Here is a 25,635-nt window from a genome sequence, read left to right on the forward strand (position 1 = left end):
CCAGTGCCCGCAGTTTTGCTCCTTCCAGAACCGCAGTCCGGGCTCTCTGGCAGACGCCTTTGCAATCCCGTGGGGCGGGAGCCTGCGGTATGCCTTCCCCCCGTTCCCACTCATCCACAGGGTCCTCCTAAAAACCCGCAGGGACAAGGCGACGGTCATTCTCATCGCCCCGGCGTGGCCACGACAACACTGGTTTACAACTCTCTTAGAACTGTCCGTGACCTCTCCGATAGCCCTCCCCCTCCATCACGACCTCATCACACAAGACCGAGGTCGCCTGCTCCACCCGAACCTGCCATCGCTGCATCTCACGGCGTGGCTTCTCTCTGGCTAAGTGAGGTGGAGCACAGGTGCTCTCAGGAGGTCCAGCAAATCCTCCTTGGTAGTAGGAAGCCCTCCACAAGGGCGACCTACCTTGCCAAGTGGAAACGCTTCTCCCTATGGTGTGGGCTTCAGCACATCCAGCCCTTGCAGGCCTCGATACCACTGATTCTGGACTACTTGCTGCACCTCAAGCATCAAGGCCTCGCCCCCGCTTCTATTAAGGTGCATCTAGCCGCCATATCGGCGTTCCACCCGGGGGAATCGGGGATGTCCGTGTTCTCCAACCCCACTGTAGTCCGATTCCTCAAGGGGCTGGAGAGGATGTTCCCCTACTCTCGCCCACCTATACTCCCGTGGGACCTCAATCTGGTCCTCACTAAGCTCATGGGGGCCCCCCTTTGAACCCCTGGCCTCTTGCTCCCTCATGCACCTTTCATGGAAGGTCGCGTTTCTCGTGGCCGTCACCTCGGCTAGGAGGGTATCGGAGCTGAGGGCCCTCACCTCGGAGCCTCCTTATACTGTCTTTCATAAGGATAAGGTGCAGCTTAGACCTCACCCTAAATTCCTCCCTAAAGTGGTCACGAGTTTTCACATGGGGCAGGACATCTGTTTGCCGGTGTTCTTCCCCAAGCCCCATACGGACCCACGCCATCGTAGCCTGCCTACCCTTGATGTTCGGCGGGCGTTGGCTTTCTATCTGGACCGTACCAGGCCTTTCCGCAAATCGACTCAACTGTTTGTGGCCATTGCGGAACGGATGAAGGGCCAGCCTATTTCGACGCAACGCCTGTCGGCGTGGATCGTGCTTTGCATACGCACGTGCTACGAGCTCGCCAACATGCCTGCACCTCAGATCCGGGCTCACTCTACTAGGGCCCAAGCGTCCTCGACGGCCTTCTTGGTGCAGGTCCCGCTCCAGGAGATCTGCAAGGCAGCCACCTGGTCGTCGGTGCATACCTTCACAGCCCACTACGCGATCCACCATCAGACCAGAGATGACGCGATGGTCGGCAGGGCGGTGCTTCAATCAGTTATTCCTTGACTCCTACCCTCCTCCAATGGTAAGCTTGTGAGTCACCTAATGTGGAATGGACGTGAACAAGCACTCGAAGAAGAAAAGACGGTTACTTACCTTCTGTAACTGTTGTTCTTCGAGATGTGTTGTTCACGTCCATTACACTTCCCACCCTCCTTCCCCTCTGTCGGAGTCACTGGCAAGAAGGAACTGAGGGAGGGTCGAGCCGGCAGGGATATATATACGCTAGGGCGGGGCGCCGCTCTGGCGGGAAGGGAGACCCTGCGGGCCCGACGGGAGCCGCTGAGGGAAAAAGTTTCCGACGTTCGTGCACGCGGCGCGCGTACACCTAATGTGGAATGGACGTGAACAACACATCTCGAAGAACAACAGTTACAGAAGGTAAGTAACCGTCTTTTCCTCCAGGTGGTGGTGGTGGTGGTTGGTTTTTACATACTGTCAGGGAGTAGAAGAATTAATAGGCATAGAGGAGGGAAGGAAGGGAGGATAAGGAGAGGAGTATGGAGGACCAAGCAGTTGCAGCTGTAGTGGTGGGACTGGGAGGTAGCTGGACATTCTCCCTCTCTGCTGATTGATTGGCTGTTTACTCCAGAGGACAAATTGAAGTAAGTAGTCTGATGCTGCCACTCATGTCCGGGGGCCTCTGAAAGTCTCCTGTGCAGCCTGCTCCAGCCAGTGGCTATGGAAAGCTGGATGCTACTCAGTTCCACCCTCTTCAGTACAGCTTGCTTGGATGGTAAGCTCCAGGGCTTGAGCTGTGTGGCGCTTATAACGCGCCATGCTCACTTATGGTGCTGTAGAATGCTTGTCTAAACACAGAGCTGAACTGGTGTGACTTGTTTTATAGCTAGTTAGTTAAACAGGTGCAACTCCTATGTATAGACAAATCTAAAGTAACTGACTGAATTGTCCTGAATGCTCTAGGGGAGAATGGATTCATTTCAGTTTGCTTGCCTTTTACAGGCTCATCTTATGTTGTCTTTCCCCATTAATGAGTACAATCTCTCAAATTGCTTTACTTCACTAATTCTGTAAGCTCACAAATGGCATAAACTGCTGAATTTTCTTTGTTCTGGGTACAGTTAGCCACAGCACCTCCTTGCAGGGATGTGCTGTATTTTTTTTTTTTTTAATGGTGGATTACTTTACGTATATCATCCTAAGCAAGCTGTGTTGTTTTTTAAAGGGAAGGCTTATCTATTTAACAAGGCAAAGTAGGTCATTGTAGATCAGTGGGAAGGCCAGTTTGTAAATAGCTTCCCCTTCAGAGTGATGTTCCTCTGTTTTCCCTCTAATTACTGCCCTCATGCTGTGCTGCTGGGTAGGAACTGAGACTGCATGTTGTAGGGACAAGATGGAGGCTCTCTGAGGTTGGCTTCATCCCAGTCCACTTTCCCATTGGATGCATTCTGAATGCCTGCACTGACTTCTCCTCTACAGCCTTGCCTGGCTGCCTTGTCTACTTAGGATGCTTATGAGTCTCAGCATGAGAAGCACTTTTTTGGCATCTTTTCCAAATTGCTTTTTCCTTAATTTCTTTTTAAGATCAGTCTCTGATGGAAAAGAACAGCATAGTGCCATCTCTTAAGATGGATGTTTCATTTCCAGTACTTCCCACCATATTTCTCTTATAACATGTATAATATGTGTGTGTTCATTCCCTTTTTATAGCTCATACCTCTGTGCTCTCCACTTTCTCTTCCAGTGCTTTGTAATGTAATATATTGACCAGAACAAGCTGCAGTTAGAACTGACTGTTCTAACAAGAAATCGTCGTATTCTTGTTGCTCTCTTTGCTTCTCCATATTGTCTAGACAGGTTAAAAATGTGCATGGTTCCTTGGTATGTGGGCAATTCAAGAACTCCTTCTCTTCATGTCCTTTGGTTCCTTGATTAATATTGTTCTCAACATCTCAATTTTGTGCCATCTGAGTGCTCAAATTTCTGTCTACACCACACTTCCGTTGTTCACCAAACGACAAACGTTTCACTGACGAAAAGCGCTGGTGCGAACAGCGCTTTGTCAGCGGGAGAGCTCTCCCACTGACAAAGCTACCGCTTCTCCTTGGGGGTGGATTTATTTTGTCAGCAGGAGAGCTCTCTCCTGCTGACAAAGAGTGGCTACACTGCGCACCTTTTAGTGGCACGGCTGTAACAGCCCAGCTGTGTTGCTAAAAGGTGCATAGTGTAGACACCTTAAAAAAAAAAAAATCAGACAAATTACAACTGTGGCTGAGATTTCCAAAAGAACGTAAGGGAGTGAGGCACCCAATATAGGCAGCTTTTGAAAATTCAGCCTGTATCCTGGTGTTTTGTGGGCCACTTATTGGTAGTTTGTTAGTGTTGTAGGTAGCTACAGATCGATCTGGATGTTGCTCGACTGCAAGGAGGATACGTCCTTTGGGACTTGCCTTGATGTTGGTGAAGTCGGATGCAAATAATAAATGGGGTTGTTTTAACTTGTGCTTGATTGTTAATGAAACAACTAATTTCTCTGCCAGTGTGTCTAGTCTCAGTTTAAATACACATGATTTTTCAAGGATGTTACAGCATAAATGAACGCTAAAAGTGGAAGCCAGCCCCCAGAATCTCTCTGTATAGCTCTGTAAATATGCATGATGCTTTCAGAAATAAATCCAGCCCTTGCCCCAAGGAGTGCTTATATTGGAAAAAACAGAAATTGAGACAGCAGCCAGAGGAAGAGCCAGGAAAGGGAAGGGTTAAGGGTTAAATCAAACAGAAAGGGGTATTGCATTGTGCTGCAATCAGAATTCTCAGCTCTGAATGTTGTAAAAAAGTCACTCAAATGTACAGAACATACATTGCAAAAAACGAGGGCTGAGATGGAGACGGGCAGAGAGTTGGAGTTACAGTAGAGTAGCCTTTGTATGAAGTGACTGTCTTGAAAATTCTCCCGTATGAATCATAGAATCATAGAATATCAGGGTTGGAAGGGACCTCAGGAGGTCATCTAGTCCAACCCCCTGCTCAAAGCAGGACCAATTCCCAACTAAATCATCCCAGCCAGGGGTTTGTCAAGCCGGGCCTTAAAAACCTCCAAGGAAGGAGACTCCACCACCTCCCTAGGTAACGCATTCCAGTGCTTCACCACCCTCCTAGTGAAATAGTGTTTCCTAATATCCAACCTAGACCTCGCGCACTGCAACTTGAGACCATTGCTCCTTGTTCTGTCATCTGCCACCATTGAGAACAGCCGAGTTCCATCCTCTTTGGAACCCCCCTTCAGGTAGTTGAAGGCTGCTATCAAATCCCCCCTCATTCTTCTCTTCTGGAGACTAAACAATCCCAGTTCCCTCAGCCTCTCCTCATAAGTCATGCGCTCCAGACCCCTAATCATTTTTGTTGCCCTCCACTGGACTCTTTCCAATTTTTCCACATCCTTCTTGTAGTGTGGGGCCCAAAACTGGACACAGTACTCCAGATGAGGCCTCACCAATGTCGAATAAAGGGGAACGATCACGTCCCTCGATCTGCTGGCAATGCCCCTACTTATACAGCCCAAAATGCCGTTAGCCTTCTTGGCAACAAGAGCACACTGTTGACTCATATCCAGCTTCTCGTCCACTGTGACCCCTAGGTCCTTTTCTGCAGAACTGCTACCTAGCCACTCGGTCCCTAGTCTGTAGCAGTGCATAGGATTCTTCCGTCCTAGGTGCAGGACTCTGCACTTGTCCTTGTTGAACCTCATCAGGTTTCTTTTGGCCCAATCCTCTAATTTGTCTAGGTCCCTCTGTATCCGATCCCTACCCTGTAGTGTATCTACCACGCCTCCTAGTTTAGTGTCATCAGCAAACTTGCTGAGAGTGCAGTCCACACCATCCTCCAGATCATTAATAAAGATATTAAACAAAACCGGCCCCAGGACCGACCCTTGGGGCACTCCGCTTGAAACTGGCTGCCAACTAGACATGGAGCCATTGATCACTACCCGTTGAGCCCGACGAGCTAGCCAGCTTTCTATCCACCTTACAGTCCATTCATCCAGCCCATACTTCTTTAACTTGGCAGCAAGAATACTGTGGGACACCGTATCAAAAGCTTTGCTAAAGTCAAGGAATAACACATCCACTGCTTTCCCCTCATCCACAGAGCCAGTTATCTCATCATAGAAGGCAATTAGGTTAGTCAGGCACGACTTCCCCTTGGTGAATCCATGCTGACTGTTTCTGATCACTTTCCTCTCCTCTAAGTGTTTCATAATTGATTCCTTGAGGACCTGCTCCATGATTTTTCCAGGGACTGAGGTGAGGCTGACTGGCCTGTAGTTCCCCGGATCCTCCTTCTTCCCTTTTTTAAAGATGGGCACTACATTAGCCTTTTTCCAGTCATCCGGGACCTCCCCCGATCGCCATGAGTTTTCAAAAATAATGGCTAATGGCTCTGCAATCTCATCCACCAACTCCTTTAGCACCCTCGTATGCAGCGCATCCGGCCCCATGGACTTGTGCACGTCCAGTTTTTCTAAATAGTCCCGAACCACTTCTTTCTCCACAGAGGGCTGGTCACCTTCTCCCCATATTGTGCTGCCCAGTGCAGCAGTCTGGGAGCTGACCTTGTTTGTGAAGACAGAGGCAAAAAAAATCATTGAGTACATTAGCTTTTTCCACATCCTCGGTCACTAGGTTGCCTCCCTCATTCAGTAAGGGGCCCACACTTTCCTTGACTTTCTTCTTGTTGCTAACATACCTGAAGAAACCCTTCTTGTTACTCTTAACATCTCTTGCTAGCTGCAACTCCAAGTGTGAATATGGACTTCTCGAGTTACATTAGCTTGTTCAGTGTGGAAACTTCCTAAAGGAGAGCTCCAACTCATCCATAAATCCAAGTGCTGTGTTTCGTGGCTGTATTACCCCTGGAGCTAAAGTTGTCAGTTTTTTTTTCACCAGGCCATCTGTCAGCTTACTTAAGAGATAAGCACAGCCTAATGCTGCACACTGAGTAGCCAATGGAATACTTTCAGTTTCTGCCCAGACTAGTTGGTTTATTTTGAAAGCCGATTTTTCCTGTCAACGCTGTTGTCCCCCGAAACAAAATTTGTTCCGAAGAGCCGTGATCCCTTGCCCCAGGTGGTTGGTTTGATCACCCCTACTCCAGACAATCAGTGTGGACTCTGCACTTGGAACACAGACCACATTAGACACTCCAGATGCTGGGCACTAAAGCAGCTTGTGGTAATTATCACAAAATTAAAGATAATCTCTTGCTCTGGAATTCGGACAATGTGCAGAAAGATTAACTCCCGTGGAATACAAAGCTGTAGCAAAAGGGGCCTTAGCCTCTACCTTCCTACAGTCAGCACAGAAAACGTAGCCCCTCAGGCTCAAATTCTGCTCTGTTACACTGTTCACCTCCATTGACTTCAACAAGGCTACGCTGGTGTAACTGGGAGCAGAATCTGGCCCTTTGAATCATGCCTTCAAGTAGATGGCGTGTGTGTTGGCATTGCGAAGAGGGGCCTTGTCCTGAGGAATTTACGATCAGGCTAAGCCGCACAGGCACACAGGAGACCATGTTGTGACCTAGAAAGGTTGTGAAAGGATTTTTTGACTGCTCGTCATCCTAGCAGAAGTTAGTCTTTCTGCTCATCCTTCCTACTCGTCATTTCCCTGTTGCACTTGAATAAGATATAAGCCACGGGTCGGCAACCTATGACACGCGTGCCAAAGGCGGCATGCGAGCTGATTTTCAGTGGCACTCTGCTGCCGGCCTGGGGTTCCGTCCGCCGGCCCCCTGCCAGCCAGGGTCCAGGCCACCGGTCCCAGGGGCTCTGCTGCCGGCCTGGGGTCCCGGCTGCTGGCCTGGATGGACGGAACCCCGGACCGGCAGCGAGCTCAACCCGCTGCTGGTCTAGGGTTCTGTCCGCCGGCCCCCACTGTGGGTCTGGGGTTCCATCCGCCAGCCCCTGTAAATGTAAACTGTATGACTGGCACGGAAAACCTTAAATTAAAGTGAATAAATGAAAACTTGACACCACTTCTGAAAGGTTGCCGACCCCTGATATAAGCGGTTCTGTTTGCCTAGGGCAATCTACCTACGGCCGGTTCAGCTCCAGCTGTGCTAGCAACATCGGGGGTGGTCAGCCTGCCATCACCATTCAAAGCACCAGGTTGCCTAGACCTGTTCCATGGAAGCCACTATTGGCCTGTTGATGCTAGGTCTCCTCATATTGCTAACACGTGGATCTTGGGCCGTGGATGCAGTGGTAAAAATTTGGCTTGGTCTTCACTAGGAATATTTATAAACAAATGAGATCATCTTCTAGCACAAAAGTGGGAAAACTACGGCCCACGGGCCACATCCGGCCAGTGGGACCATCCTGCCCGGCCCTTGAGCTCCCGGCCAGTGAGGTTAGCCTCCGGCCCCTACCCTACTGTCCCCCCGCAGCCTCAGCTCGCCGTGCCGCCAGCGCTCTGGGCGGCGGCACTGCGATCTTCTGCCGGGCAGCACTGCAGCGTGGCTGGCTCCAGCCAGGTGGCATGGTTGCCAGTCCTGTTGCTCTGAGTGGCATGGTAAGGGGGCAGGGAGGGGGGGTTGGATAAGGGGCAGGAGGTCCTGGGGGGCAGTCAGGGGACAGGGAGCAGTTGGATGGGGCAGAGGTTGTGAGGGGGAGCGGTCAGGGGACGAGGAACAGGGCAGGTTGGATAGGCATGGGAGTCCCAGGGGGCCTGTTGGGGCGGGGGTGTGGATAGGGGGCGGGGCAGTCGGGACAGGGAGCGGGGGCGGGGGTTTGGATAGGGGGCAGTCAGGGGTGGAGGTTCCCGGTAGCGGGCGGTCAGGGGACAAGTAGCGGGGGGTTAGATGGGGGGGGAGTTTTGAGGGGGCCAGGCTGTTTGGGGAGGCACAGCCTTCCCTACCCGGCCCTCCATACAGTTTCGGAATCCCCATGTGGGCCTCAGGCCAGAAAGTTGGCCCACCCCATTCTAGCATCTGTTCAGAAAGGGCCCAGCCCCTGGCGACCAGCAGGAAGCACTTTTCTTTCTGTTGTGAGATCTGTTTCCTGAAATATAACGGAAGGAAGGGTGCCCTTGTCATAGGACCCTGTAGATGCATTGTTGTGGCATCAGCATGGTATTAGGATGTTCCTGCTAATCTCAGTTCTTGTTCATACTAATTTTGAACCAGATCTTGTAGTACTGCCACTTGGTTGAATCTCTCTCAGCTCTTCAAGATGGGTGGGCATGACACATCCCAACTTACTGCGAGCATCCCCTCTTATCCTGAAGAGCTTTTGGGTCAAGCTGTGATAGTTCCATAATGTCTGACCGAATGGGAAAGTCTGATCAGCAGCGCTGGCTCCCTTGGCCTGCACTGCTCTTGGACAGAAACATCCTCTTGCTCCTCCTGCCTTGCTGAAACAGCTACTCCTTAGACTGTAGGAAATCTGCATTTAGGCCATAAGCAGGAGCTGCATCAGTTACATGTCTGCCTGGTAGTTCAAGGGCAGGTTAAGTGGGGAGGGGAGGCTGTGTGTATGAAGCCTTTGTTCTGTGCAGAGTGAATTTCAGTGTTCTGCTTTGCAACATGAAATCCTTCATTTAGAAGGATTAAGGATTGTTCAATAGTCTGCTGATCCTATCGTTCCTGTCAGCCTGGAAGCGTGTACAAGGCCCGTGTGTAACTGGAAGCAGGTAACGCTAGTTAGGCAGCCTCACAGTGAAATCCATTATTTCTTCTTTCTAAAAAGGGCTTTTCCCTCCCATTTAGCACATTGGCTCTTCCAGCAAAACTCTCCATGTAAGGAGAGGATTACTTGCTTAACTTGCAAGCCCTTAGGGCAGCTCTGCGGGGGTGTGGTGTATTGCTGAAAGGGCTTCTTTTTGAACGGTTCCTGATGCGTGAAGTCATCCAGGGTCAGCTTCATGAAAGCCATAACTCTCCAGAACTAGGGCCGGTTGAGCTGTTGATACCGTGCACATAACTGCTTGGGGTTTTTTTTTTTTTCTTGTTTTTTTGTTTGAATGAAAATTCAATAGTGCTGCATTAGCCCATTCTAACGGCCCCTTGTTCTGTTAGTGTGCTCTGGTTCAGACAGCAAACGGGGCTGTTCTCATTTAGAAACGTGCGTGGCTCAGTCTGCGAAGTTTGACTACAGCTAGGGTGGGAAAAGGACGGGCTTGTGTTAAGGTGCTAGTGGGACATGCTCAGACTTTGCCTTCCTGTGTGACCTTAGGCAAGTCATTTAATCTGTGCCTCAGTTCCTTGTCTGTAAAATGGGAATAATACTTTCTTCCTCCCCAGGGTGCTATGAAGGCTAATGCATTAGTGGGTGTGGGGTTCTTTAAGTAGATCTGGGGCTCCATTCAGACCAGTCTTTCCTCTTGTTGAGTGGCTAGAAGAGAGCATCATAAAAGCCTCTTTGGGCTTCTCTTTGGGCTTTAATTAAATAATTCTTCAGTGTAGCCCAGTCCCATTACTGGAGGAGCAGCAAGAAGTGGGGGAAAGTTACATAGTTGACATAACATTTTTAGAGTAAAAACCCCACCGAGAGCTAGAAAAGAAGACATAGGCACCCTATGAGCTTCTAAAAGCCAAGTTGTCCAGGCTTGTTCTTTAACTTGGGACCCCTGCGCTTGCAGAAATGAAAGCTGGGCAAAAAATTACTGCCTTGTTTTTTCTGGCAATTTGCTTGACTGATCAGCTGTTGGGATAAATGCACCTGCAAAGAGCCTGTGACCATCCTCCTACTGACCTACTGTTCTTCTCTCCTCAGGTCTGGCACTGAAGAAGACGGCCCTCACTGAGGTGAGTTGCATACTGCTGTTTAAAACCTTCTGCAGAGGGGGAGAGAGAACACAAATAGAGCTTTTATGGCGCACAGTTGAAATGGAGGAATGTGCAAGGTGGAAGAGTCATGGTTTTTTAAGTAAATCTTGGTGTTGATGAAGGTGCCAGGTTGGCAGCCTAGGAGAATGAGGTCCTCTATCTTCCTACAGCATGGTTGGCAGCAGGGCAAGGCATTGAGGGGTGGGGTGTTTTGACCTATAGTGATCACATCTGGGGGAGGGTATTTTTCATGATCCATTCAGCCCTTCTGTCTGCTGACTGGCAGTGGTAGGGCAAATTATGGTGATGGATTTTGTGGTGTTGATATGACCATTTGGAACTGGACTGAGACCCACCAATTAATCTATGTAATATTCAGGGATTCTCACTCTGAAGGCTAGAATGTCCTTTCATGTATTTATACCTGCTCCTGTATTTTTCACTTCATACATCTGATGAAGTGGGTTCTAGCCCACGAAAGCTTATGCCCAAATAAATTTGTTAGTCTCTAAGGTGCGACAAGGACTCCTCGGTTTTTTTGAGTCAGTGTGGAGCACTGGAAATTGCTACAAGCATGGCTGAGAATTCTTTTTATTTAGAGTATCAGCAGATTGAATCATCACTGGGATTTGTTACTGATCAGTTCAAGTTCTCAGCTATTTTGACTCTACAAATTACACCTGTGTGAGAGCATGGGCTTTTAGCTACAGTAAGCCACTTTTAGCCACATGTATCTGTGCCAAGTCAAGGATCCTAGACCATTGCAATAACAGCAGAATCTCAACCCATCACCACCCTTACTCTACAGATAATTTTCATGCAACAATTTCATTGGTTGTATGTGGGGAAAGTGTACAGATGGATTTCTGGGCCCAACTGTCACAGTTCAGCAGGTTCAATCACTGGGATTCACAGTCTGTTAGTGTCCAATTTTTAACTTCTTGGACATTTTTGGCTTTTTTTACAATATGACTTTGATAGCACAGGCTTTCAGCGTGTGTGGGGGTGGGGGGGTGGGTGTGGGGGTGTGTGAGAGAGAGAGAGAGAGAGATATAGATCGATCGATCTGAGGTGGGCCATCTCACCAGTACTCCATTGCTCTCCACTGGGCTCTGAGTTGGGACTCAAGAGATCAAAATTCCATTCCTGCCTCAACCTTTCTGTATGACCTTGGACAAGTCACTTAATCTATTTCATAGAATATCAGGGTTGGAAAGGACCTCAGGAGGTCATCTAGTCCAACCCTCTGCTCAAAGCAGGACCACTCCCCAGACAGATCTTTACCCCAATTCCCTAAATGGCCCCAACAAGGATTGAACTCATAATCCTGGGTTTAGCAGGCCAATGCTCAAACCACTGAGCTATCCCTCCTAACTGTCCAGTGGGGATGAAATGTCCCTACCTCTCAGGGGTTTTGAGAAGATAGTCTTAAGGATTTTATTACTACAGTGATGAAAGCCATGTAAGCAGTTTGCTACCAATGCAGGCCCAAAATTAAATCCCTGACCTTCTGGTCAAAGCTCTTTAACTCTTCACCAGTCCTGAGCAACTCAAGCTCCTGTAGTCTAACACAACAAATGTATCTACTGAAACTGGCCCCCATCTAAGTATTTGAACGCTCAGGTGGAAAAGCAAGTTACCTCTCCAAGCAAAGCACATTTTGTATCTTTATTAGAATAGAGATCCCAATAAATTGTGCTTCACTAAACAGCACGCAAGTCTAAATCGGAAATGGGCAAAGCTGCTGATAAAATTCCTAGAGCTGACACTGAACTTGTGTGTACATATGTTGAGAACCTGATTTTCAGACCCCATCCTCCAGTTAAAGTCAATGGGAGCTGCAGGTGCTCATCTGAAAATCAGGCCTTGAAATATTTATTCAGTTTGCTACTTCAGTTACCAGATTTCTAGTCCATGCTACCCATTGTAGCGACCAGTCCCACCCTCTCTCTGCTGCTGTGCTCATGTGGTTCAGTTTTTGGCACTGGTTGTAGAATCTGAGTAAGCTCTTGGCTCTGGCTAGCGTTTTCCCCTGAGAATGAAGTACTGATAAGAGCAAAACCTTTGTAAAGTATACTCCTGGCTTTAACAGCCTGTGATACATAGAAGCTATGCAAATATAGCATCTCTTCCGCCCCCCACACACACTCAGTGGCGCTACTCACCTACCACTTGTCTCTGTACCTTTCGACAATCCCACTGCTCTTGGTACAAGAGGCTGCTCCGCAGCTCTGAGTGCTGCCACGGAGTGTGTGCGCCTCATCAACTCTTTGAAATCTCACCTGAAAATCCATCTGGCTCTTGTTTGTGCTTTAATTTTTCTCCCTTTGCTAACTGTTCTGTAATATTGTGCAGATTTAGTGGTTGTAGAATAAAACAAATATGATAACAGCTGCTATAAATGTCTTGGGTGAGGTGTGATATTGTGTGTGTATCTCCCCAGTGCACCATTGATTGGCTTCTAGGTGCAATTTGTAAAGTTCTGAATGTGTATCCGTGTGGTCAGGTGGGTAGAGCACTGGACAGACTCGGAAGACCTGGGTTCTAAATTCCTGACGCTGCCACTAGCCTGCTGGAAGACCTTGGGCAAGTCCCTTCCCCTCCCCGTGCTTCAGTTTCCCATCTGTAAAATGGGGATAATGATGCTGACCTCTTTTGTAAAATGCTTTGAGATCTGATGAAAAGCACTATGTAAAATCTAGATGGTTACTAAGCACAGTAGAAGAGCGGATTATTAATTTACCTAGGGGATGGGTCCCAGGGATCACCCCTCTCTCACTCATTAGCTACGATAGGTTATAGTTTGCTAAGTCGCTCTTGCTTTCTGGAGTTAAACACCACAGTTGGCAGCAGGGAGGATCCCGTGCGCTGGCACCAGATTTCTAGGGCAGTGTTCAGCCAATTTTTGTTTGGTCCAGCTGTGTCAGACTTTGAGTAATAAGGATTGGTGGGGGGTCATTGTTTGTAGGCACCCAGATACCGTGATGGGCCCTCATTTAACAATAATTATAATTTTCTATAAAGCGATGGCTCTGGGAGTATGAGAGCCATTCTCACACCCCCAAATCAACACCTAGTGGGAAATTAAACTTCTGGACAGGCTAACTCCTTCTTTCATTGCACAAATAAATATCCAGTCCTCTCTGGGACAGGAAATGCTCTGTGATGGTTAGAACAAGGGCCTGGGGGTCGAGCCCCTGCCCTCTATCCCCAACTCTTACTTGCTGTGTGACTTCAGTCACGTAACCTGTCTGTGCCATTGTTGGTCAGTGTGTAAAATGGGGTTAATTACCCACAGCATGGGGTGGGATTGCAACGGTTTAATTCATATTTGTAGTGAGTTTTGAGGTCATTGGGGGGGAAGATGCAAAATGTAACGTTAACTACATGTGTGGAGTAATGGTAGTCAGAATGGCTGGAGTCTGCTGTAGAAATGTCCAAGACTACATAGATCTTTATAGAAAGAAGTAAAGGCATCCAGTTGGTCCTGTCCAGAAGGCACTCTAGCAGCTTGGGTAATTGGAAGGAAATATTGCAATACTTTGCTGCAGTCTGAATAGAATCACACTCCCTTTATTGTAAACATCAGTGTTGATAAATTGTCAAGTGCAGCAGCATAGACCAATACCACTGATGTAGTGTTCCTCCATGAGAGACTGCCTTGGGTCATTACATATTGTGCCTAGATGAGTCCTGTCTAAAGGTCTGGCTCTTGTTTGTTAGTGGCTTCACAGAAGCAGAATGCTCAAGCACGATTTCTCCCCCTAAATGTACATGGTGAGTCCACTGGATGTTGCTGGCTGCCCGTGACGCTTCTCAATCGCCGTGGGTAGTGGGCAGCTGCAGAGTCATTCAAGCAGCACTCCAAGGCAGAGATGTTTATAGGTGGATGGGACTGCAGAGAAACACTGCCTTGAATTTTACGATGTGCAGTTGGCTCGATGTGTACAGCTCTGCTGCTGATTCTGGAAGGAGCAGATGGAGAAGAGATGGGACAGAAGAGCGGAGGGGATAGCGATCGATGGTTTTAGTGTTGGCACTCAGACCGCACTTTACACACCTTGGCTACCTTTCTGGAGGAAACTGCTACAATTACAGCAATTCACCTGGCTTGGTGAATCAATTGTAAACAGCAGCTTGCTTAAGTGAAGTATCTCCCCATGAACACAACACTGGTGATTCGTTATCCACTCTGCTTGCTGGTTTTCAGATGGAGTATAAGGGGTTGGCTTTGAGCTCTGAAGCCCAAATGGCCTGATACTTATCTGAATGGGGTGTTTAAAGACTGATCAGTCTGGCTAGTATTTGATTCACATCCCCACAGTGCCTGAGCACCCCACAAACATGAATGCAGTTATTCTCCCATTACCCTGTGAGGTGGGGAAGTATCGCCAGTTTTACAAATGGGGAACCGAGGCACTGAAATTAATTGTTTTGCCTTCAGTTGTTATACAGGCAGTCAGAGGATCATGATGGTCCTTTCTGGCTTTTACACAGGGAGTCTGATGGAGCTGGGAAACAAACCTAGAACTGAGTCCCCAATCCAGTGTCTTAACCCAAGACCATCCCTCCTCCCAGTATGTCAAGATCCACAGTCCTGTGTGTGAGAAACAAACCCCTCAGAATGAGAGGGGAGTTGATAGCCAGCGGATGTATAATTTAGTGTTTAAAGCTTGCTGGTGCCAAATACATCTGTATGCACTCTGCACAGGAATAAATGCAGATCATTGCATTCCTTATAACCACAGCTGTGCCACTGTGCCTCTTCTCTTCCTTCCGCTAGCGTAGCTTTTCTTCACCACTTTGACCTGAAAACTTCTCTTTCCCAGGCCCCATCATTATCAGGACAGCCTGGAGTTGGCCAAGGGAAGAAGATAGGTCATCGAGGAGTTGATGCTTCTGGCGAAACTACCTACAAAAAGGTTTCATCTCTTGCTTGATTTCTGGAGGGTAGTGGCCACACATACAAGTGGGAGGTTGAGAATAGAATAGACTAGAATCAAGAAACAAATGGGGAATATAGGTGTGCAATTGGCCAACCAATTTGATTAGATTTCCCTGCAGTGTATTGTGCTGACCTTACACGCTACAAGCATTTTACAACTGTCATTCTATAGAAACCTGAGGCAGTCTATAGGTTGGCCTCTTACAAAGCAGCTAATATCTGACACCTCCCACATCAGCATGATCACAGAGCAGCAAGGTTACCTATATGTGGGGGCTGTTGCTGTAACTTACGGTGAATGTGCACTGACTGCTCTCTTCCTTCTGCTAGACCACTTCGACCACTCTGAAGGGGGCCATCCAGCTGGGTATTGGTTACACGGTGGGGAACCTGAGCTCCAAGCCAGAGAGAGACGTCCTGATGCAGGATTTTTATGTGGTGGAGAGCATTTTCTTCCCCAGGTAAGTGGACAAGTGAAACAAAATGCAGGGGCTGGCTGTTTCCTTTCATCATGCTGATTTAAAGGGGCTTCACTGTAAGCAGAAAGGTGGGCCCTCAGAATTCAAGTGTGCACCTATTTCTTACCAGCACATTACTGGAAGCATTAGAAATCATGGTGCTGCAGCTCAAGAGATGGGGTTAGATTTACTATGGGCTGTGATATATCTGCTTACTGGGCTTGTTAGCCTTGAAGCTTTCATTGCCTTTATAATTGTCGTCCTTTTTAACCTACCTACGTGGAATTTTCACCTCCAGATGTTATGTTATCTTTGTACTGAAGAAACCCTCTGAGCCAACAATGTTCATTGGACCACTTCAGCTATTGCATGGCTGAGCTGTTCATGTGCAGGGCTTACAGAATCTCGATTCTGTATGTAAATACGTCTAGCCTTGCAAACTTCTATTCTCTCTTCCCAAGGAGTGAGTGTTTCCTTGCCAGATGGTTAAAATATTAGATCTTTTTGTTAATGTCCTGATGAGGTCAGGCAAGATCTTTGTGTTTAGGCTGGTGGCTTCTTGGGATGCCTTTTTACAAAGCTCAATTTGCCTTTTTTTCATATCTATTAACTGTCTGGGTGTGACTGTGCGAGTACGCGAGGCGTTAGTGTGAAATAACATGCCTGCTCTTTTTGTATCCTTGCCATGCAGTGAAGGAAGTAACCTCACTCCAGCTCACCACTACCCTGACTTCAGGTTCAAAACCTATGCACCCGTGGCTTTTCGGTACTTCCGGGAGCTCTTTGGAATTCGTCCAGATGATTATTTGGTATGTGTGGAGTTCTTTATTTCTCTGGGGTTAGTACTAGGTATGAATGGGCTTGGATATAACTGCTTTATTTGAAGCCTCAGCAAAAGTGAAGATGGGGGAACGCCATACCACAGACTGATATGTGACCAGTCAGCTGCACGGGATTAGGGGGTTTCCTTGGATTTTTGTTAAATTCAGTCTCCAGATAATAGCTGGGGGAAACTGAGGCATGGAGTCAAGTGATTGGGTCAATATCACAGGGGCAGTTGAAGTCCAATTTGAGGCGAGAACATAGAGAAGAAAGCCAAACATCCCCCACCTAATATTTGGTAGCTGGAGACTGAGGTAAGTACTGGGATTAGAGAGAATCTCTGATCCTGTACATCAAGCAGATCCCAAATGTGAGGAAGTCTGTGGGGGTGCTTCTCTTGTACAATCGGGGAGAAAGACCAGCTGGAAGTGTGGGTCTGAGAGGCTCCTGGTCTTCTGGTATTTCTGCTTTGGTTTGCTGAGTCCATTCCCAGTGAATGAGGTCTATTAGGGCACCCTCTGTGAAAGGAAGAATAGAATAATCTACTGTCATGGAGTCTTTAAAGTGCATTTGGTTAAAATGATATGGTGGGGTTCCATATCTATTACTCACTGATAATGCAACAAATGCACTCTGTCTACAAGAAAAAAGATGAGTATTCTAAACTCCTTCGGGACCTCAGGGAAGATGTTTTCTGCCTCAGGCATCATCCCCAGTAATAAAGATTTAACAATCTGAGAGTAGTTAACACTTGGTAATGTGAAAATCAGAATAGACTCTAACTTGCTCTCCTAGAGCTGAAATGGCTTGTCAGGGCTAACCAGTATTCTCCCGTCAGGTCAGTGACTGGATTTGGCATAGACTAAGGCCATGTCTACACTATGGGTGCTGGAGTGACACAGCTACGGCGCTGCTGTAGTGTAGCTGCTTCCTACTGTGACAAAGGGGTTTTCCCATCGCTGTAGTTAATTCACCTCTCTGAGAGGTGGTAGCTAATGACGGAAGAATTCTTCCGTCTACCTAGTTGTGCCCACACTAGGGGATAGGGCTTAACTACAGTGTCTGTTGTGAACTTTTCCTACCCCTGAGCAACGTCAGTTTAAAACTTAAGCGTAGGTCAAACTTAAGCGTTAAAGTTGGCTCCTGTATGTAAGTGGTTGCACCTCGTCTTGCTGATAGCAAGGCGAAGTTTCTTGGAGGCGGGAGCAGATCTTCTTAAGAAGGTGCCATCTTTATGTAATCACTTTGCCCATATCTGCAGTTAGTCAGAAATGAGGACTGAAAACATACCAGCAAAAATGAGCTGGTATGATGGGGCGGCTTGACAACAACAGAAATCCCCATCTGTGCCATCTGGGATAATGCTTGCTGATTTGATGATAATGGTTACAAACTTGGGGGAGGGAGAGAGCCTGCCTGAATTCCAAAGGTCACAGATCTGATTTGCAGCCACTGCTTCCCCATTCTCTGGCCCACTACGGCAGTGAATGCCTTTTAATTATGCATGAGATAATTAAGTTGATAAAGTCTTGGATCGTTAATCCATGCAGTGCTGAAAGCTGTTTTCAGCATGTAATGATAGCATTTAATGTATTGCTCTGATTATGTCCCCTCTGTATTGTCTGCTTTACCCTGCCTTACCTTCTTCAAATATCAGCTCCTACATAATGTTGCCCTAACCCCTTTTGTCTGACATGTGCAAATGTTTTTGGGGTATTGTATCCACACAACACCTCCTCCTCCCTTCTGCTCCTCATGCACATTCTGCTCTGGGAACTTGCTGTTCAGATTTCTAGTCCCTGCTCTGTTCTCCAGGATTGGGTTCTGAATACAGGGAAGCATAATTACCATATGCCTACTGATACATGAGTTTTCTGGGGCGGGGGTCCCACCTCTTTTAGTTGCTGCACTGAGGGTGTGAGGGACGCCTCTGCAAACCATGTATCTTTGAGCACATGGGAGAGCTTTAGTCTTGGGAACAGGCAGTGCATTTTGTTCCTCTCTGGCACTGCAGCACACAACGCTGAACAAGCTGGCTTGTCTCTTCAAATCTGATCATTCTGTCTGCGCGCACACGAACACGCTGAGGGAAAGAACCCTATATGTGGTGGTGGTACAGGGCACAAAACATTAAAAAGATTTGATGTCGTTCTGCAGCCTGGGTGTTACTAACGGCAGGCAGATTAGCTTGACTCAGTGAGCAGTCGGGGCACTCTGGACTGTAATGTATGCAGCTCTTTGTAAGCTGTCGTCCACCTAACCCACTGAGAGACCTAACTCCAGTTTAAGGTTCACAATTTCCATACTGCTTAATATCCCAGACCTCTTGATCTAGATTCCATGGGGTGGTGCCTTAGGAATGCCTGGCAGATGTAGTATTCTGGTCATAGCTTATCATGTGGTATATGAATGGCATCTTATTTTTTTTTTCTTTCCTTCCTAGTATTCGTTATGTAACGAGCCTCTGATCGAGCTGTCGAACCCTGGTGCCAGCGGCTCCCTCTTCTATGTCACCAGTGATGACGAGTTCATCATAAAAACTGTGATGCACAAGGAAGCGGAATTCTTACAGAAACTTCTTCCTGGCTACTACATGGTGCGTATCAGGGCTTTGGTTTGTGGGAGAAATGTACAGCTTGCCTGTCCTCAGCACCACAAAGGGTGGTGTTTGGTAACCCAGCAGGGCTTTCTTTGCCTGCCTGCCTAGCGCACATGACAGAATGAACAGCCTATTGTGAAGCCTGACATGGAAACAAAATTCAGCTCACTTGAAACCTGGAGACAGCTGAGCCATGTCCTGACAAGTATTTGCACCCTCCTCCTGCTTTACTGCTGTTGTGTCCCAGGATAGCAGATTATCATGCCTTAACTGTTGGAGGCCATAAGGGATGAAACTTTCTCCTCCCCTTTGTCTCCTATCAGATGCTCCTAGGTTTGTGAAGGCAGAGTGGGTGCATTATTGCCCTGCTTTTGTGCAACTCCCAAGCATGTTTGTTTCGGGAGTACCCATCCCTACTATTTCCTGAATTTCCCCTGTGTGTGTGTGCGCTGCTTAATAGAGATCTGCTTAGCAACGGGCTGTTCTATTGTAGTGGATCCCTGCCGTCGACAGGCCCTGGTACCAGTCTGTCAGCTGAAGCCTTTGCCTGTATCGGCCCGTGGCTGCAGCCTGGCATTTTCTAACCGACACCAGACTGTGGGTTGCTCTACAGCGCAGCAGCATGGTGGGTTAGCATGGCCGTGCACTGGGGCTCAGCAGAGACTTGCCAGGAGAAGAAAACAAGAGAACCAGAACAGGAGCTCACTGTACCAGGGAAGGTGGGTCCCCCCCAGTGGCAGGAAGCATCTCCTCCTACACAGCTGCATCTTAAGGCCCAATTCCTGATAAACTGCATTCGAAGAACCCGAAGCCTGCAAAGGGGAAGCACTGTGCTATGGAAATGCCAGAGCTAAGGTTACCCACACGACCTTCACTCTGCCCCTTGTATGTGTGCATCGTACTAGTCTTTAAATACCCGATGAGCTATATTCCTCAGGATCCCTGCCTCACTCAGAGCACTGCACTGGGACTGGGGAGACCTGAATTCTATTTCTGGCTATCCCACTGGCCTGCTGGATGACCTTGGCCAAGCCATTTCTGCTCCCAGTGCCTCAGTTTCCCCATCTGTAAAATGGGTGTGATGATACTTACTTCCCTTTGTAAAGTGCTTTGAGAGTTACTGAAGAAAGAAGCTAGATAAGAGCTAGGAATTATTATTCAGAAGCACTTCAGGCACCGAGGCTCCAGAGTGTGACTGAAAGTCAATGGCTCACTTTTGAAAATGGGATTTAAGCAGCTAAATCACTTAAGAGCTTTGAAAATTTGACTCTGTCTGAGCATGTGCAGCATGCTAGGCAGGGCTCCTAGGATTAGGACATCTCAAACGAAAGTAGTAATTAGACTCTTCTTGTCCCAGGAACTTTAGATGGTTGGACAATAAAAATAATTATACAGGCTCAAACATGACTTCTCGCCCTGTTGTAAAGCGCTTGTGCTGTTTGCTATTTTGTAAAGTTACACTGTGCTAATTGCTATGAGGGTCTCCCTGCTGCTATCTGAAACTCATCTGAGTTGTAAAATGACCTGAGACAGACAAGACACCAGGGCGGTTGGTGCTGAGTTGCTCTAACTCTGGAAAGTGGAGTTCTGCTTTCAGCTGCTGGCTGGCAGGGGTGGCTTTGTACGGCACTGTATCGACTGACACGCTCAGAAAAAAACCTCACTCCTGGGTCTAGTGAGGAAAGATGAGATGAAGGGCATTAAATTTTCATACACTTGCTGTGCTTCTGCTTTCCTTTGTTTTGAAATCTGGCAGGTTCATCTCTTCTCTCATATAGCATGCATAGCTCTTTTTGTTTCCTTTTAAAAGCCTCCCAGCGCTGAACAAGCAAACCGGGTTTGTGATATCATTCCTAATAACATGATTGCCTAAAATGGGCCTGACAGTGGGGTGGCTTAACTGATCTCTCTGGCAGACTGTTTTATAAATTTGACTCTTTCTATTAAAGGTAAGCTGAGATGATCGTATTTCCTGCTGGAGAGGCTTCATAGAGATGTTGTAATACATGTTATGCCACTGGTTTGTTCTGAGCTAGGGAACAGTTCATAGTTGTAAGATCTCCAATTGGATGAGGATATTTGATATTTTAAAACTTTAAATTCCCACTAACTAGTTTTGGGGGGGTGGGGTGTTGGTTAGGTTTCCCTTTCTTTAGCTGCAGTTTGTGGGGAAATCTGTTTGGGAGTTCCCAAACTTGGCTATTTGCCCAGAGAGAGGTGCAAAATCTTATTTTCTATAGGCAAATCAAGGCATAACAATCTTTCCAGTTTGTAAAGCCAGGTCCTAGGTGGAGCCATTCAAATGGTTAGTTGGAGTTTCTTTGGGATCTTTCTCGTGCAAAGCTGTCAAGGTAAAAATAAATTCTGGATGTGCAAATGCTAGTCTGCAAACCCTTCCCAAAGCCAATCTGAGCTTGAGTTCTGCACTGAACAAAGCAGTTGTTTTTCACAGTGGCTCTTTCTAACCTTCCCTTTCTGCCTTCCTTGCCCCACTGCAGAACCTGAACCAGAACCCACGGACCTTGCTGCCAAAATTCTATGGACTGTACTGCGTTCAGTCGGGAGGCAAGAACATTCGGGTGGTGGTGATGAACAATATCCTGCCCCGGGTGGTGAAAATGCACCTCAAATTTGACCTGAAAGGTTCGACCTACAAACGCCGGGCATCCAAGAAGGAGAAGGAGAAATCCAGCCCCACTTTCAAGGATCTGGACTTCATGCAAGACATGCCAGAAGGCTTAATGCTGGACACAGACACCTTCAGTGCACTGGTGAAAACGCTGCAGCGAGACTGCTTGGTAAGGGCAAGGTAAACCTAGAAAGCTGGACTGCCTAACTGTGTAGCTCTCTAGCTCTCAGGCAGCTGTAACCAAGATGGACTGTCCCATGCTTTTGTTAGCTCATTAATCTGTAAGCCCCAAAGCCAGCTGTCTCCACCCCAGTTCTCAGCTCACCCAAAAGCAGAGTGCAGTAGTTCGGGCTCATAGTACTCTGCCAGTTTCAGAGAACATTCATTAGTGTCCTACGAAATGTCATAAAACCAAATGACACTTGGGACACAGCTTGCCGTGTGCTGCGGTGTCCTTGGTTCTTCCTATCACATTTGTTCACTGATTCTCCAGTTCACACAATTCAGTCATCCAGAACTGGGTCATTGGGGTGAATTCGTGAACAAGCTTCTACTGTACAGTGTGCAGCAGATGATGGCTCCTTGTGAACTCTGCCATCCCACAACCCACCTAAAAGACCAATGGCAAGGGTGTCTGAGATCCGTTAGACCAAGCCCAGAGTATGTTGTGTTGAAACAAAGAGTGATTAACTCTGACGCTCTCTCACGCTGCTGCCTAGGAGTTGTTGGCATGAGTTCTGTGTAACCAGATGGACTGTCCCATGCTTTTGGGTCTGCCTTTGAAGTAGCATGTGAGAACTTACTGGACTGACTGTCTTTTTGTCTGATTTGTTCTTGAACTTGATACTAACCTATAGGTGTTGGAAAGCTTTAAAATCATGGACTACAGCCTGCTGCTCGGGGTGCATAACATAGACCAGCAGGAACGGGAGCGGCAAACGGAGGGAGCCCAGAGCACGTCTGATGAGAAGCGTCCCGTTGGGCAGAAGGCACTTTACTCCACAGCCATGGAGTCCATCCAGGGTGGGGCTGCCCGGGGGGAGTCCATAGATACAGATGACACGTAGGTGAAAACCTGGTTCTCTTGCACTGCTGTAATGGGAGTGGGTGGAAGCAAAAAGCCAAAGTAGGAAATCTCTAAAGGTTGCCACCCTGTGCCGTTGGCTTGAACTAGCTGCATGACCCATCTACCCTAAGGAAAATGGAGCGCAGCCACTGATGTATTCTAGCATGGAGTAGTTTGTTGTGAAATGTGGTCATTGTCGTTCTGAAACACTTACCAGTTCCCATTTAGTTATTTACAATGGTCGTGACCATGAATTGCACCTCATCTGGTAGGTAACTGGGCCCTGTACCAGCCTGTAGGCCCAGCACTGGTCTTGGGCGGAGAGCTGGGGGCAGGCTTCGCTCAGGAGTGTGGTGATGCAGTGGGGCTACACACTAGCCTAGCCCGTGGAGATGAGAGTTCAGTTTCTGCTTGGATCGTGAGCCTGTCACTTGGTCCCGGTGGAATCCTAGCAGGCCAGCGTGGTTTGAGGATGTGGCATGCTTAGCAGCACCCGGCCTCTGCTCAGGAGAGATCCAGGCCTGGGCATGTTGGGGTTTGACGGGGAGGCTTGGAAATGCACAGGTGAAGCTTGCCTAGTGCTTGCTGCACTCTGCCGTGTGCGGCTCTTGCAGCATTGTGGTTTTATGGCTCGGTGGATTGGGCTCACTAACATGGTGGGGTTGCTCTGTTTGTCTGCTGGCATCTGTGCTCGGAGAGACCAGCTGCTCCGTTTTGAACAGTTCGGATTCTGTACAGTTAAAGAGCCAGGAAATACTTTGGTGTTTCCATTCTCTCAAATAACTCTTAATTCCAGTGGACAGCCTGATGTCCGCATGTCGACTTACCAAGTGCTGATACTAACTGCGCTGCAAATTCAAGATGGGTATTAATGGGCGGGGGGGCGGTTTGAAAACAAACTTGTGCTTAAAGACTTGGGCCAAGCTTCTGCTTTTATATGCACACAACTCCCACTGACTGATCCAGGGCTTGTGCCATCTGTACTCGTGAGCAGTCTGGCCCTTACAATAAAAGGGGGCGTTATGCCCTAGGGTTCTCAAAGCATTTTGCCTGCGAAGGGCATGCCTAAGACTTACCTAACCACTGCTGTAGGGAGCAGCTGGTGTGTGGTGGGCGCTAACACCCAGTCTTAAATGTCAGAACGTATATTTTTGGGAGAAGGGGATGTTTGCCCGGATGCCTCCTTGAAGTACCACAGGCGTCTTAATGTCCTCCTAGGTTGCCACTAGCGACTGGCAGAAAGCTGCTAGCTTAGTGTATCTGAAGGGTGCATTTCACATGTGGCACTGCAGCTGGTTCTTTACGTCTAGCTTCTGAGTATGAACCCATGTCCTGCTGTAGGACAGGAACCCTGGGGTGTCTGGCCCAGGTAGGAGAGAGCAGTCCCCTGATTCATAATAAACCTTAGCACTGTGTATGGTCAAGTGCTGTACCAAGGTTGACTCATAGAACACCACCTTCCAGTCAGACAGAAAAATGCATGACTCCACAGGTACTGTATCTTCTAATGAAAGCTGTTGCACCAGAGTCAACGTGATTAACCACAAGATTGTCCCCCCGATAATGTGGATATCTGTCTTTCCACTCTGACATACAGCACAAGTAACGTAGGGCATCTCTGAGTTGGTGTGACAATGTTTTTTCTTTTCTTCAGAATGGGAGGAATCCCAGCCGTGAATGGCAAAGGAGAGCACCTCCTGCTGCACGTCGGAATAATAGATATCCTTCAGTCCTACAGGTAAGGGGGCTTGAGCATCCTCGGACTCCTGAGCTTCTATAAAACCTGGTTTCAATACTGTATGGAGAGAGATGAAAGCCTGCCTTTGAGACGACCGTCTCCGAGAGCAAGTATCCCAATCTGTCTCACATTGATCACTGCATATTTGAAAGCTGTGGGTTTTTATCTTGAAGCTCTTATCTCAGCCAGTGGTGCTGAATCTGCTTTCCTTAAAGAAAAGTCTCCCCTTTCTGGAGGGGTAGTACCATGTGTAGGAGAGTAGTTCTTGTGCCCCTCCTACCTCCAATGTTTCCAGGGAGTCTTGACCTTCCAGCTGCTGAGACCTAGAAATCTCTGCTTCAGAGGCATCAGCGCAGCTCTCTTGGAGAGAGGAAAGCTGTGCCCTGAGAACGGGAAGGAATATTAGCAGCTCCCTGTCCTCTGCTGTGAAAGGTGGTCTGGCCAGGGCGAGGAGGGCAAACCTGTGTCCAACACTCTCTCTCTCAAAATTAGGTTCATCAAGAAGCTAGAACACACTTGGAAGGCCCTTGTCCATGATGGGGTGAGTATTCAACACACACAGCCCTGGGTGAGAAATGCTGTCAGCAAGCTGTGGTCTGCAGGGGTACTGACATTGCTTTCTTGTATGCAGTTTGGTGCCATTTACCTTGCTGTTTGTAGTCTCTCCGCGGGTACAGCTTAAATCCAATGGAAAGGAGGAATTCTTCACGCCTATACGCTTGGGGCAGTGGAGTGGTACTTCCATTCAGGTTCCCTTAGCTCGGCCCACTTCCTCAACCGTTTAGCTGTCAGACCTCAAGTTTCGGTCCTCTGTCTTTGTATTGTCCTAGGGACCTTTGTACTGGCACAGAGCACTGGGTGATGTGTTTGTAGTTCCACCCGGGTGAATTATCTACTACCGAGGAATCACTTTCTACTTGTTTTCCTCTGACATTCCAATGTGTTCCACAGCAGCAAGTTGTGCTGCTACAAAATTGACTTCAGGTGGGAGATGACTTACTCTTCAGAAACGCACATCGTACTTCTATAAAATGCCTTTGCCTCATTTACAGAAGCCGGTGGTTACGGAAGCAGAAGAGAACATCAAAGCTGTCAGAGCCAGTTTCCGCTTTAGTACACAAAATGAAACGCACAGTACAACTAAAATGCAGTGATGCTGTATTGCCGAATGTTGGTGACCATGTCCAATTCCACTGTATCCAAGTGTGCTCTGAACGGCAACAAACAAAGCCGG

The 25,635-nt window shown here is 47.9% G+C and overlaps 1 protein-coding gene across 1 annotated transcript in view; it reads left to right on the forward strand.

Annotated features, from left to right (window-relative positions):
- Positions 1-25,635, forward strand: part of PIP5K1C (phosphatidylinositol-4-phosphate 5-kinase type 1 gamma) — a 41,806-nt gene that overhangs the window by 3,810 nt on the left and 12,361 nt on the right. Inside the window, exons 3-11 of the mRNA XM_065422321.1 lie at positions 10,092-10,123; positions 14,974-15,066; positions 15,420-15,550; positions 16,239-16,356; positions 18,813-18,965; positions 21,467-21,766; positions 22,455-22,660; positions 24,318-24,401; positions 24,894-24,942. Coding sequence (XP_065278393.1) covers positions 10,092-10,123; positions 14,974-15,066; positions 15,420-15,550; positions 16,239-16,356; positions 18,813-18,965; positions 21,467-21,766; positions 22,455-22,660; positions 24,318-24,401; positions 24,894-24,942 — 1,166 coding nt within the window. The remainder of the gene's footprint in view (positions 1-10,091; positions 10,124-14,973; positions 15,067-15,419; positions 15,551-16,238; positions 16,357-18,812; positions 18,966-21,466; positions 21,767-22,454; positions 22,661-24,317; positions 24,402-24,893; positions 24,943-25,635) is intronic.

This window comes from Emys orbicularis, chromosome 24 (assembly GCF_028017835.1).
Source record: "Emys orbicularis isolate rEmyOrb1 chromosome 24, rEmyOrb1.hap1, whole genome shotgun sequence".
Lineage (NCBI taxonomy): Eukaryota > Metazoa > Chordata > Testudines > Emydidae > Emys > Emys orbicularis.